This window comes from Mycteria americana, chromosome 7, assembly GCF_035582795.1.
Source record: "Mycteria americana isolate JAX WOST 10 ecotype Jacksonville Zoo and Gardens chromosome 7, USCA_MyAme_1.0, whole genome shotgun sequence".
Classification (NCBI taxonomy): domain Eukaryota; kingdom Metazoa; phylum Chordata; class Aves; order Ciconiiformes; family Ciconiidae; genus Mycteria; species Mycteria americana.
The window spans coordinates 48,712,354-48,727,320 of NC_134371.1; the positions used below are offsets into that span (position 1 = coordinate 48,712,354).

The following is a 14,967-nucleotide window of genomic DNA, read 5'->3' on the forward strand; positions in this document are numbered from 1 at the left end:
CTACTTTTATGGAAACTGAGAAAGCAGTAGAACACTAACAGAGCATTTTCAAGTTTGCTATATTTTAGTAGATAGTACTTTTTAAGAAAATGTGACTAAATTAATAGTATTGAGATCACTAGAACTGCTCAGACCTACTAATAAGCAACTGAATTACCGGAGCCCTGCAGTCAAGGTGACTGTTAACACAAACACAAGATTTCTGTTCTGTGTGAGGGCAAAATTCCCAATGGATTTTTATTAAATAATTGTCTTTTTGTGCCACCTTGATTTGTGAGCAATTGAAGACTTGGAATAAAACAAAGAAAAACAGAACTCTGAGCAGCCTGTGTAAGTAACCGCAGTTTCTGCCAGCAAAACCCCAGTTACAGCCAGTACTTATTTGTTTTCTTGATAAGAAAAACCTGGTTTTGCAAGCCTGTGTATGTGAACAGCTTCAGGCATACGAATAGCAGCGCAAATGAGCTCTGCAAGCTTTTACAAGGACAATCTCTCAGTAAAACCCATGGAGCAAGACTCTACGTGCAAGGCCGGGACACTCATCGACACCTCCGACGTTTGGAGGCCGCAAAGAAATTACGTGCCCTTAACGCGTTTCACAGGACCCCAGTTCTTCTGGGGATTCACGCTGGGCAGCCACTTAGGCGAGAACACGGAGCGCTTCTAACGTGCCGTTTCGCGCCTACGGGCGCACCCGCCGGCAGGGTAGCCGTCCCCGGCAGCGGCCTCACGCCCTCTGACTGCGCCCGCCGCCCGTCCCGCCCTTCTCCTGCGCCTCCTCAGCCACCGCTCGGCGGGAGACCATGTCGGGGCCGCCCCCCGCAGCCAGAAAGGCGAGCGCTGCCGCGGGGGGAGGCTCGAGCAGAGAAACGGGGCGGGCCGGCCCGCCTGCCGCTTCTCCCCTGCCCTTTTCTGCGGGAGCAGTGCCGGAGAGAAGAGCAGAGTGTGGGGCTGGCTGGAGCGAGGGTGGTGCGCGGCGGGTGGGGCTGTCTTAGAGAAGCTGCTGGAGCTCCAGAGCGCTTTAGGTTAAACTGACGCCAGTGAGTCCTCAAAGTGTAGGTACTGCAGGGTTTTTTTTAAAACTATATATGCTTAATAGAATATCTATAGCAGCTATGAAGCAAATTAAAATCTAGTGAAGCTTTTAAAGCACCTTGTTAGCTGCTGCCTTCCGTGCAAGTATTTCTGAATTGCTTTAGAGATAACTTAAGCCTGCTTGCCTTAATGAGTTAAGGTAAGCGATGGCTTATTTTACCTGGAAGCCATGCCAACCATGTTCCTCTTGCATCTTGTTTGCTTCTTAATGTTATGTGAATATTACTTTCTTATTTTATTTCTTCATTAATGTGCATAGGAGATGGCTGTATGGTAACTGTTACAGTAAATGTGCTGATCCTGTAGTTGGTTTTGCTTGTTGGGGTAACAAACCATGTCATTTTTTGCAACTTTGGGTTCTTTATACAGCTAAAAGTTTGCAAGGTTGGGGCCTTAAAAGATTATATGCAGAGCAGCTGCCCAACAGAAAGTTAAATAATCAAAGTAAACAACTGAACAGGGCAGAATTCTTGCCTCTTTTTCATTCTTGGTGGGATATATGGAAAAAAGACAGACTTACGTAGTCCTTTGTAAGATTGCTTACCCCTCTTCTAAAAGAAAATGTCTCTTTGATAAGGAGTAAATGTGTAACAAGCTTTAAAATCATGCTGGAAATTTGTACCAACTTTTGCTTTGAGGAAGAAGGTATCAAAAGTTGTAGTTTGTTTTTTTTTTTTCCCCTTAACTGCACCAGAAGATAATTAAAATAATTACTTAATATGCAACTCTCTAAGGTCTGTGGAAGTACATGTCAGACAAAGCAAAGGAAGCTGCAGGGTCAGTGCTTCATTACAACTTCAAGCATTTCAGCTGAAGTGTAGGGTCCTAGGGGCTTAGCTTGGGAAGCAGTATAAAATGCATGCCTGAAGTAAAGAATGCTCTTATAAATGTTTCCTTTTTTGTGTGTGTACTGTTTCTTCTTTCAGACAAACTTCCTCTGATCCTGGGTATGATAAAGGTTAATACTGTTAGATGCAAGTCAAATAGAGGAGGTTACAATGTAATATAAGTTGTCTTACTATAAGTAGAAAGCCAATGGCAATTTTACTCAGACGTGGTCACTGTAACAGAAAGACTGGCTGTAAGGTAAGTACCTCCCTTTAAACTGTTACAAACATTCATTTTGAAACACACGAGCCTTGAAGTTCTCTTTGGATGTTTCCTGTGTAGAAAGACCAAAAGGCTGAGGTGTGTATGTTTTGTCATCTTGTGGGCATGGGGGGATGTGTGTGTGTTTATATTTTAAAAGTAATGAGTTAGTGTGAATGTGAACACTACTTGTTTTCTGCCCTTGCTCAATCCAGCTGTTGTGATATGACCACATTTAAATGAGCAAATTTAAATTAATCTAAGCTCTCTTTCTGAACTCAGAGGAAAGGTGACTCTTGGATAGCAAGGCTGTCTGCTTTTGCTTTGTAAGAGTATATTTGTAAAGAGAGATGCCACGAACACCTTCTGTTAATATAGCTTATTCTCCTTTAGATGGCTTTTTCCTTTTCTGCTTGCCCTCTTGTCTGATGGTGTTCAGGAGAAAAGTTCTGGCTGTGATACTTTTTTTACCTTTGAATTGGCAGTAAGTTTGCCTTGCCCCTGCTCTCATCTCCTCTTCCTCTCTGAAACTAGTTTTAGATTTCATACTCTGCGGCTAATGAAGTTCTGTTAAACAGCTGAAAGAAGAAGTTTCTGTGAAGAGATCCTGAGTTTGTGTGTGAACATTGTGCTCTTGAGGAATTAGGGTAGCAGGGCTTTCTTAGCTGTTGATACCTGCAGGGACTGTAGGAGGTTTTTTCAACACAGGCGGGAGTAACTTGCTGCTATTTATCCAAATGCAGTTACTGTAAGATTGTGAGATGTAATCAGGAGAAAAAATTCCCATGTATACTAAATATCATGAAAAGATTCCCACTAAATTTTGGTATGGTTGGTTCAGACTTTTAAAGATTCTGTTCCTAAAACTATAGCACTCATTTTTTTCCAACCATTTCTTATTCTTTCCTCCTCCCTCCTTAGGAGCAGGAGGAGATGACTCCTGAATGAACGGGATGATAAAGTCTAAATATTCAGACAAGTGTAGTTGTATTGCATTGAAACTTTACAGAAGCTGGTAGCTATTATTATGAGTAAACCTGTATTTCTCTTTACAGTCTGCCTTGCCAGGCAGAATCTCTTGAGGTTAAGCCACAGATAATTGCTTTGGCCTTTAACCGTTAATGTTTGAATTGTCACAGAGGTGTTCTTGTCTTGTCATGGTCCATCATAAGTATGAAGAATGCTAGCTACTTCATATCCATTCATACTAACCAAAATGGTTGTTTCTGGTTCACTTTTTCAGGAATAGCTGTTGTAGGTTCTCAGTGAGGTTTTTTTGGCTGCCTCTTATTAAAAATAACTGTTCTGCATCCCAATTCCCAGTGGGAATAACTGGCCAAGCATGGAGTACCTTTGGGACCCCTGTTCTGATTTTTTACATGACTTTCCTATAAATTTCTGGTGGGTTGTATGCAATGTAATTTCCCAAAAAATAGTGCTCTAACAAAAAGCTCTCTTTCTGTCTTGAGTTCTGACCTGCCCAGCAAACATATAAAATAACTTGGTAGTATGGCTCAAGAAATGCTTGACTGAAACTTTGGATTACTTCAGAAGTCATCTGTTAGTATTGAGTAGTCTCTGTATGAAATGGAATTTTACAGTTATAATCAAGTTCCATATGAAATATTAATTGACATTCCGATTACTCAGCTTCCTTGGAAAAGCTTAACTTCTTTCTAAAGCATTTTGCCCAAGTTTAGGCAAGGGTGATGAGAAGATGACTGTCACTCCATATTTTTTGGCTTTCTATTAATTAGAGGGCTGTATTATAAATGGCTTCAAGTACACAATTCTCTTCCTTCCTCCCTCCGCCCCAAGAGTGACATGATATTTGAAACACCATTAGAATTACAAGTAATGATGAAGTTTCTTTGAACAAACTTGTTCTGAAATTTTCTTTCCTGCCAGGGGTTGTGAGTTATGTATTATACTGAAGATTTAGGTAGGGAGGGAATAACAAATTTTCAGTCATGCTTCAAACTAGTAAGTATTGAAGTATTTTTTTCCATTCTAAATAAAGGTATGAAACATAATGGTTTCAATAACTGTCTTATACTGTAATGGTGTGGTATGCGTCAGTATTTCTATCTGTAGAGAAAGGACTCCTGGATCTTATGCTGTCTTTGGTCATGTATAACATATTGAAAAGTCTGTGTATAGTACAAGACTCAGTAAAATCAACAATCAATGCTGTGTGATTGTGTTCTGACTATGGAGCTAGTATGCTCTGTAGCACATCCTTGTAACTTTGACTGGGGCATTTACTGATGCATGCTACCACATGGTGTACAGCTGGCATGCAGGCAGGATAGAGGAAGGAGATTATATGTATTGTCAGGCCCTTGGTTAACACAAGCATTTCAGTGTAATGCATTTATCTTAGAAAACAAGTCACTGGACAGTGCAGAAATCCTTAAACTCCCTGTTGTTCTACCAGGCTGTTCAAACAATAGTAAGTTAACAAAAATGCTGGAGAATTGCCAGTTGAGAAATGCTGCAGGAATTAGCTTCTATGTTTTTTAACATCAGTGTGCTTCAGTCCTGAAGACAATTATTCCTATTCCTCTTTAGTACAGGGAACTTGACTACTAATTCATAGGCTGTCACCACTGAGTTGTATTTCAAAGGGTTATAAATAAGCCACTATGGCTGAAGCTTCTTAATATAACTTGCAAGCAAAATCTGTCAAGAAGGACAAATCTACAGTTTATAATAAGTTATGGTGGAAACTGAGAGTATTTTCAAATGCTATAGGTAATAGCATGCTGTTCCACAGCTTACACACCTCAAAACTTGAGTTAACATAGATTCTCATTTTGAATCTTGCTTTAGTGGCAATACTTGGTGATTTAAGGTTTTGATGCAGTTTGTTATGTTGTTCTTATCTAGAAGAGATGATCTTGCAGAGATCTGCTGATTCATCTTTATTAGAATGCAATTTAACTGTGGGGTTTTTTTAATTCAGCCATGTTTCTGGGAGGAGTAGAATAAGAGAGTAACAGTTCTGTAGAATATGACAGCTTTGATCAGTCTCTCAGGTCCTTCTTGATATAGGTGGGAACTATTTTTATTTTTGCTTTATTCTTTTAAAGGCATTTATTCTTTTGTGGTGAGATTAAGCATGATTCACATATCACACTTCAGCTTTCCTGAACATAACCTCTCTGTAACAAATTATTTCCATGCCATTTATCCTAATGCTTTTTGTTCAGGGTTGTACTTATGTATGTAGTTGTGAGATTTAGTTGTCTTCCTCTGTTTTTCCTGCAAAGGGGAATATCAGAAAAAAGTCACATATTCTACAGTTTATTGTACATTCACTTATTACAAACCTTGATTCCTTTACCTCTGTGTGTGATTAGTTAAAATTTTAAAGCTAGTTACTCCTCTAATTCTAAATAACTGTTCTGCATTGTGGTATATATGACATGCTAAATGTCTAAAAATGCAGTCATTCCTGTCAATATCACTTGGAGGGAAATAACGCTATCATGGCTGTAGAAATCTGATCAGAGAGAAGAGGAAACCATGTAATCTTACAGAAGAAGAGGTCACTGTTTCATATAGGAGTGACTTGTTGTTTGCCAGTGGCTGACTCTTTTTGTCTGGTTGGTTGGGTTTTTTTGCTTAGCAAAACAGATGATCTATTGTGCAAATACTCGGCTGAGGATGGATATAATTCCTTATCAATCTTCAGTCTGAGTATAAAGATACTTTTTCTTGTCCCTTCTCAGAATTGCTTATTGCTGATTCATTAGTTTAATTAGGTATCTTCCTTAGGTGTTTTTTTAATATTGTTCATTTTTTAACTACTAATGATGCGTGCTCAGCTTTCCAGACTAACTCACTTTTTCCTTCTCTTGGACAGACTGTCATATTCATGAGGCCATGACATAATGTTTTGTGCTCTTGTAATAGGTACTTTTTTAGAGCTGAAAGAGACATCTTAACCTGCTTGTATGAGGAAGTTCTGGGCATCTCTTGGATTTCCCCTCTTCCTTCTCATATATTCAGATTTTGTGTCCTTGTCTTTCTTGCTCATTATGATTGGTATGAGGCTTGTTTTGAACAGGTCTTGGCTGAAGGCCGGGGGTGCGTGTGCATGTTGCAAAAGGGGGTGGGGAGGCACAGCAAGATCCTAGCTGAATTGGGGGCAGCAGATGAGTGATGGTAAACTTCTGGTTTTGGCTTTTCCAAGCTACAATTGTAAATATGAAGTTCTACTGTGTTGTACAAAGAGTTTTACTATGGTATTTGAGTTAAAGTCCGGAGTTCTTTAATCTGAAATTAAGGAATAATTTCTTAAAGTTTGACTTCTCTAGAATGTTGACCTATTGTACTGTTTTGTCTATAGTAACACTTTGGGAGATATTTTCCTAAAAATACAAAAAGAATCTTTAACCACAGAATGATTGATGTTATAAGAGTGCTTCCCATCTTCCCTCTGCCTCTTTTACTGTGTAAGTGGAGAACGTAGAGTGCCGCAACATATTTCCAGATTAAAGGAGGAAAGGGATTTCTCAAGGCAACTGAGTAAATGTTGTTTGAGGAAGGCTAAATTTTAATATGGAATTTACTATTCTTTATAGAATCTAGCCCTCATTGTTGAACGTGCATAGAGAAGACTGCTCTTCTACAGTTAACCCTGTTTAAAAAAGGAAAAATGTTTTAAAAAATTGCTCTTCAGTACAGTACTTCTTTCGGATTTGGGCCTTTTTCATTCTTTTCATCTCTGCTTCTTCCTCTTTCTCTTCTGCCAGCTTTTAAGTCAGTTGAGTCTGCCAAAGAATATTTCTTGTTTCGTTTTAAATCCCTACCACATCCTCTGCTATTTAAACTAGAATACTAACCTACTCTTTTTCTTGTCTCTGTGGTATGCGGCCTTATCTCTTCTGGCAGCAACTTGTTTTGAAGATTTCACTGGTACATATAAAAGCTGCTTTAATGCCACCATTGTACTGAACCTTAGTTTTTAACTTCCTATAGGCTTCCTTAACTTATGAATAAAATCATGTTGATGTAGATTTGTTATAGTTTGGAGAAGCATTGGAACTAGAAGGAAAGGCTTACTTTAGCTAGAAGTTAAAGATATTATCATAATGTTATCTTGAATATTTGGGAGGAGGAGTTGAGTGTTGTTTTTTATCTAGTTCCTGAAATGTAACTGTTCAACCCCCTCTCCCCTCTGATTTTCTTCTATTTACTAGTGTAAAGTTGCCAAGGAACTCTTACGTTGAAGTACAACTGTAGCGTTGCCCTGCATATTGTGGATTTTTAGCACTGAATGTATGAGAACTTTGGAAAAGTTAATATTGATGACTCTTAGAGAGTGTGTAAGACTAACGACATGCCTTGTCTTCATTTGACTGCTTTTTAGGTATCAGAGTTCAGTCTGAAATGGCTCTGTGCCTTTCTTATCTTCATTTCCACGTGTGCTGTCAGGGAACTTCATAACCTGATATTTCTTATCACTTGGTGCAAAATGGGCATGGCTTTTCCAGAAGGCAGACCTACTTGCCTGGTATATGTTCCATTAAAGCTGATAACCCACTTTTTGTGCCTAAGGATTCAAAGGAAGTTTATCTCTGTTCTCCCAGCCTTTTGGACATGCAAATGCTTTTTTCTTGTTGGCTAAGGCGTTCTGTAAACAATGATATATAACTGTAAACCCTGTGCTGCTGAGTAACAAAACAATTACCACAGCTTTTTTGAAAACAGTACTGTGGCAGAGCAAGACATTATATGATGAATGCTGGGATTAGGGGTTCATATAACTGTTTTAGGCTCTTCGGTCCTACTACCCTACATGTTTTTCATGTATACTGTTCCCTTAGCAAGAGTGTGACAAGAAATGATGTTGTTTGACTAATTGTCTGGAGGTCCAACATCCAAAAGGAAGAGTTCAAAGGAAAAGTCTTGTGCTTGCCTGCAACAAAATACATATTTCTTTGTCTAAATCTTTATACCAAATTCCCACTCTTTTGCATGTATAAAATCTATTTCTGACATTTGGCAACTTTAGTTTCCCTGCAGAAAGAGGAACTTGTTACCTGGGAATTATTTGTCATATGTGAAGAAATAGACACAAGTTGTGGAAACAAAAGGCAGTCTGTAATGATGCACAATTTGGAGCTATGATTAATAAAAGAGCGGGCTTGATACTAGCTGTGTAGTTCCTCAGTACTGTGGACCTTTATACATCAATGAAGCATGTTTTAAGATCCGTCTGTCCTGTGCAGATATTTAAGGGACTTCGATTCTTTTTTTTTTGAGAGAGAGAACGGGAGAGGCATAAGCAAAGGAAATTTAAAAAGTTATGTCAAAATGCACTGAGAGAAATAATCCACCCAGTAGATGGAGGGATCTATCTACTGTCTATACTCTTGATGGCCTGAAACATGATATCTGTGAACATTCTTGCAAAGCCTGGCAGTTATCAGAAGCGCATGTTACTTTCAGCTTCTGCAGCTGGGAATGGTGTCTTCTCATGTATGCTTTTGTTTTAAATATGTTTTTAAATTTCAGTATTCAACTGACTCTTCTAAAGATGAGTGGTGACCTGTAATGTAAATGTTTATTGTATTTAATTGCCTGTAATTCTTACTCTATATAGATGGAGCTGTCTGGCCTTGCTTTTGCTGTTTGGATGTTTATTTGCTTCTATGCATCTGTGGGTGGCTATCCAAGCGGAAAAATAAGAGAAGCCTGCACTAGCATGATACCCTGTCATGGTAGCTCTCCACAACTGTCACCTGAGCACACCATTACAGTGAATGGGACTGAATTTAAACCAGGGGACAACATAGAAGGTATTGTGTCAGTTATAGCTGAAGAGTTTAATTTACTGTTTCTTTGTGTTGTAGCATGTCTTTACTCAGCTAGCTATACTAGATCTATCTAAGCAGTTGAATCTTGTTCAGGTTTAGCAGTCATTCAGTACTTGTAAAATGAGCTTCTGGTGGTCATTGTTGAAATATTTCATTCTTCCTCTGGAGAATATTTCAACTTCCTTTTATTTTTCTTCTTGCTTCAGTTCATCTGTCTGGACCAGATTTTGAAGGATTTTTCATACAAGCCCGGGATGCAGAACACCTGGATAGCCCTGCAGTTGGTTCTTTCATGTTAGTTGACCGGAGACTTTCTCAGCTTCTGACATGTGGCCGTACCAAGGTATAGTCTAGTGTCTTAAAATGGGACATCAGGCACTGAGGTGTCTGTACTAGACCATGGCTGCAATAGGGCAGAGCTAAGCTATGTAAGCTTCTTTGAGCTCAGTAAATCTCTCAGGGAAATTGGTCTAACCTGCAGTATAGAGGCATGTCTCACTGCAACTCTGTCAGACTATTCTTATGAGCCATTTAAACTATCCTGGCGTTAGGTGATTGACTGCTGCAGGAAGATGCAGCATTCATAACATAGTTTTTACTTGTGCACAATGAATGTAGTGTATTCCTGGTTATTGTACTTTAATATTAAAAGAGGACAGCTATCAATAATTTTCCATGCTTGTTAAGGACAGAGAAAATGTCTTACAGCAAGGAAAGTTTAGGTCAGTTATTGTGGTAAACAAACACTAGAATAGACTATTATCTTTAGTGTTGCTCTGTCAGTTACTGTTAATGGAGTCTTCTTAGTAACAGGTTAGATTACAATCTTCAATATCCATTTTAGATAAATTGATTCTGCCTCATGTTCAAGAGATGTAAGCTCTGACTAGTGTTTCAACAACCTGCTTGAACTTCATGAACATGTACGGTGTCATCTGAGCTGGTGTGGACAAAGTTCTCAATCTGCCTAGATGTATTTTTTTTTTTTTCTCTCCACTTCTACCATGTGCCCCCCAGTGGTGTCCAATTAATGCATTCATCAGTGCAGTAAAAGCATGGGGATGTCTGGGTTGTGCCCTCTGTGCTCTGAGGGCACAACCCAGGGTTCGGTGCTGTGTCGGATCTGTTTGTCTTGTGCAAATAACTTTCTGACCCCAAGACTACTTTCGTTTTTTGTCCTCTGCAATACTAGTTCTGTTCTCTCTGTACAGTCATTGCATTGTCCCTTCATGCTCCTACTATCAAAAAATGGAGTGTTATCACACCATTTCTGCATAAATGCCGCAGGGACTTCTGTCTCATCATTGGAGTTTTCTGGATTGAAAGATCTCTAGTTGTTGCTTTTAGCCTTAAAGTTTGTTAGTACGTATAAGTTTCAGTGGCAGACTTCATCCAGGTTGATCATGACTGATTGGGGAAAAGCCAGTTGGACTGTGTCTGTGGAGTGTAACAGTGTGGTGTCTGTTTAGGATTTAGCTGCAGCCTGTGATGACTGTGTTAGCTGAAATCTCCTTAGTGCATATCCAGTGTGTAACTCTTCATATGTGTATGTTTTCAGAATTCAGCTGTCAGTCACACAAATAAAGCAAAAAAGAAATACATAAAAGTTTATTGGATTGCTCCTGGAGGTGCACCAAAACGTGTGCAGTTTCTGTAAGTAAATCTAGTATTAGTTCTTACCTTATTAAAATGCAAATAAGGTAAACCTGTACCATTGTCTGTGTCAAATATTGGCCAGCAACTGAAAAGTATCCTTGGACAAATGGCCTGAAAAGTCAACACCTCTTGCTCGCTGCAGAGACTACATTAACGCAGACACTTGTTCTTTAGGGAAAGCTAGGAAATTATTGGTTTGATTTTTGCGGGGAGAGTAGAAGGGGATTTGGAGACTGGTTTCTTCAGCATTTCTGTGCTTGTACCTAACAAAATGGTATATATATCCTCCTGTTACACTGCTATTTTTTTGGGAACTACTGGATAAAATCTATGCAACTCTTCTCTGAGGTTGTAATCTGTGCCACAAGCATGAATGTTTCTTATATCCAGTAGACCATGCAGTAGTATGTTTTAAAAATATTTTTTCACTGAGATTTCAGATACTTTCCTACTTTAATCCCTAAAATGATAGAGGTCTGCATAAAGATGGGGCTTTTACAAATGAGTTGAACAAACTATAGAAGCTTTTCCTTTTTTTTTTTTTAAAGTAACAATCAGTTGTTGATATATACAGTAATGACTGCATGTGTGTTGTGTTTTCTAAGAGCCACAGTTGTGAAGAAATACAAGACTTTCTGGGTGAAGATTCCTGGTCCTATTGTTTCTCAGCCTAATACACCAACCCCAACAACACCGTTGCATGCAACATCAGAGGCTATATCAACTTCACACCCAGTTTCCTACTTATCAAAACCAGTAAGTAATTATAAACCTAAATAATGCTATCTTTAGTGCTTGTGATCAGTGGAATTTAATGAAATCACATTGATACAGCCTATTGACAGAAAGGGAGAGATGATGGATGAGTAACTTTGATATCAGAGACCAAGAACATAGACAGCTACCCTGTTGTGTTAGTTGAGTTGCCTGAACTTGTGTGGGTTAAATGTTGCCACGCCATACATGGGTCAAAAGGTTGATAGAACATTTAGAACTTAATGGTCAGAAAATATTATGCATACCTGGGAAGAGAGATGGGAAAAGACTTGCTCTGGTCTTGACTAACAACATCCTATTTAGTAACTGCAGGCTCAGAAACTTCCTTCTATGAGTTCATCTGTGTTACTGACTTCTACTACTGATTCTTGAATGTATTGAGCAAGCATCACTTTGATCCAGAATAAGTGTGACTTCTAATTCATGTATTTTCTCACTGTGTATCAGTGGAGTTGCTACTTTAAAAAGGAAACAAAAAGCCAGTCTTCCCTTTTTGTCTCTCTCATTCTACAGCTGATATTATCTCTCTAAAAATTAAACCAAAGGAAGTTTCTCTAAAGTTTTTATTTTCTTTTCAAAGTTATTCTATTATAATGTCTTTAAAGTGAAAATTCAACTTGAGTAAAAATACAGCTTGGAACTCACCATCATTTTACCTACTAGTCCTGGGGTAATTGTAGGGATGGGTTAAGAGATTGGTATGTAGACAGAGATGGCCTTTCTTTGCTGTTCCTTGTATGCTTTCTTCTAGAACAGGGTAGAAAGGGAGGAAGAAGAAGGGAACTCTCATTGCTTATGACTTGTTTGTTTGCTTAATTGTCTAGTTTAATGCATCAGGTTGTGGAAGTATGAAGTTCTGCATTAGGAACCCTTCAAACTGTGATCCTGAAAGTGCTTCCTGTTTTTTTCTATCCTTCCAACAAGAGAAGAGTTCAGTATTTATTGAAATGAGTGGTCCAAGTGAAGGATATTTAGCGTTTGCATTGTCCCATGACCAGTGGATGGTGAGTGTCCTATTCTTCTACTTTAGTTGCTTTTGTGATCTTAGTAAAGTTTGAATGGTACTGTAGCAAAACATGCATATGCAAAACTGAAATTCTGCTAGAAGTCACACAAACTTCTCTCCTTTAGTGCTGAAGCACAGGTTGCCTTCTATAGGGGGATATTCAGTTTTAGCTCAGGACTGACTATTTGCAGTAGAATTTCCCTGTGGATGTCTGTCTTAGCAGAATCCAACCTGTCTGATAGCACAGTAGCTGACTGGAATTCCTGGTTAGATCAATCTTTCTTTGTTACCTAGCCAAAAACCCCCACAGGCCAGAAGCTGAGTTGCTATGCTTTCTGAAAACTATTTGCATTTCATCATTGTTTGTACAGGAGTGACTCCATTCAGTCTTAAAAAGTGTTGAGAGATCCTTTTTTTCTAATTGGTATTAAAGTGAAGGGACAATGCTGTTGACAAATGCATAATCCATAAACTAACTCTTGCACAAAGGAGATGCTGTTTATATTCATGTCCCTAGTGCAAGAATGCTTGGTTCTTAACAATACTTTGTCTTTACATCTATAAGGAAAACCAACTTTTAACTAAAGAGGGCTTTTAAATAACATCAACATCCGTCTCTGTCTTGTCTGGATAATTTAGTAAATTCTAAATAATTAAAGAAACTTCTGATAATATGGTTTCTACCCTGGGAGGGGGGGAGTGTAAATCATAATGTGCCTTACTATGTGTCATCTGTTTGACTTAATGTGGTTCCTCTGTAATACTGAAGTGTTTGAAAGCTGGGAAATAATAGCTTGATAGCTAGAGAAATCTGTCTTGGGTTTTGTTGCATATATTAAATCAAAGAGCTTTTGGAGACTGCCAGTAGTGGTTTTTATTGGGCTATAAATACCCTTTTCTTTTAAACTCTCCAGGGTGGTGATGATGCTTATCTGTGCGTTAATGAGGACCACCACGTTCACGTAAGCACTGCCTACCTGAAGGGGCGAAGTACTCCTGTTTTGGATTCAGAGGTACATTTGAAAACAACTAAGACACTTCTACAAATGTGGGTTAGAAGTAATGAATGGTATGCTGCTGCTTTGTGCTTTTGTTTTGCACAGCAGCTGTAAATAGTAAGGTGGATCTATAATTCTCTCAGGTGATATTGGTTGGGCTCTGACTTCCTAGTAAATGCTACCTTTGGAAGTCTAACTTTAATTTTTAAAAATAAGTCACATGGTGGGAGCTTACTCTATTGAGGAACTTTGTGCCTATTATTACTCTGTCCCTTTTCTAGGGCTGCAGTTGGAATTGATATATCTTGGGTTAAAGGTTGGAAGAGAAGGGGAGACGGTTGTTAAGAGCTAGAAAAGTTGGTGGTAATAAGTCCAACCTTTTTGCTGTGTTAACTCACTGACATACCTTCTAAGTTGGTATGCAAGAGATTTTTATTCACCCCCGATCATTGCTGTTCTTTGTGCACCAGTGACACTCTTGTCTTTTACAGGGTTACTTTTAAGCTAATTACTCTGCCAGTCTGAAAAGACTGGATATTAAATGTCTCCTGTTTCACAGAATGCCCTTGAAGATGTGTCATGGAGGCTTGTGGATGGTGTTCTTCAATGTTCTTTCAGAAGGAGTATTCGTCTTCCTGCTTATAAAGGGAGATTTAATCTGGATGCCAGTTACTACATCTTTCTGGCAGATGGGGAAGCTGGTGAAGGTAAACTTGACTTGCATACGGTTGCTTTTCTTTGAATGGCTCTAAATGAGTTAGTAACCCTTATGTAAGATATGGCTTAGCTGAGAATTACTATCTGAACTAAGGTTTCCAAGTTTGAGGCACTTAGTCTAGTCATCTTTACTGCCTCTCTGGATCATGGGTTTGCTTTTGGAAGTTATAGTAAACTTATATATGTGTGTTGTATGCCCACTTGATGCTAGGAACTGTTAGCTCCCTGAGAGCTGGCAACATCTTTTTGAAATGGAGACTAGCATCAAAGGGAATTATTCTTCACGTCTTGTGTATGTAGCGGAGAAAACTATTTTCTGTAGAGGGGTGAGTTGGTTCTTGTACATTAAGTCTGCAAGACAGCTTAGATGACATCTTAGGTTCTTACCATATTGTGTGTCAGAAATTTAGCTTGTATGATTATGCTCAATGGTTACAACAGGGCTTGCATTCATAAATAAGGAGTGGGCACACTTACAAGTGCAGTGGCTTTCATCAGCCGTAAATAAACCACTTTATATCACTGCTTAGGTGGACTAATATACAAACATCGTCGTCAGCCTCTGATCACCAATGGAATATACAATGTCACAGGCCTTCCTCAGGATATCGGAGGTTCCCGGTCCCCACAACTTATCAAGGCGCATGGTAAGCTGCAACTTCTAGTTTTGTCTTTGAGTTCTAGACTTGTTGAGACTGGAGCATTAAATTTTCCTTGTTATTGCAGAGCAGGTATTTCCTCTTGTCTTTCTGGTGCTCATGTTATATATACTGTTGGCTAGCAAGATCTGAGACTCTGAAGA

General features: G+C 38.9%; 1 protein-coding gene across 13 annotated transcripts in view; it reads left to right on the top strand.

The window, feature by feature from the left end:
• The window catches only part of FRRS1 (ferric chelate reductase 1), a 72,277-nt gene that overhangs the window by 9,369 nt on the left and 47,941 nt on the right, over positions 1-14,967 (top strand). For 4 of the 13 annotated variants that reach the window (XR_012776569.1, XR_012776568.1, XR_012776567.1 and 1 more), the window contains exons 1-10: positions 880-1,055; positions 2,022-2,181; positions 8,798-8,993; positions 9,218-9,354; positions 10,570-10,664; positions 11,273-11,423; positions 12,269-12,448; positions 13,365-13,463; positions 14,008-14,155; positions 14,696-14,812. Coding sequence is in view for 10 of the 13 variants with exons in the window: in XM_075508283.1 (XP_075364398.1) it covers positions 2,131-2,181; positions 8,798-8,993; positions 9,218-9,354; positions 10,570-10,664; positions 11,273-11,423; positions 12,269-12,448; positions 13,365-13,463; positions 14,008-14,155; positions 14,696-14,812 (1,174 nt within the window). In the remaining 3 variants the exon portion in view is untranslated. Of the gene's footprint in view, positions 1-877; positions 1,060-2,021; positions 2,182-5,158; positions 5,239-8,797; positions 8,994-9,217; positions 9,355-10,569; positions 10,665-11,272; positions 11,424-12,268; positions 12,449-13,364; positions 13,464-14,007; positions 14,156-14,695; positions 14,813-14,967 lie in introns of those variants that run through there. The other 9 variants (XM_075508291.1, XM_075508284.1, XM_075508285.1 and 6 more) reach the window with 9 other exon arrangements.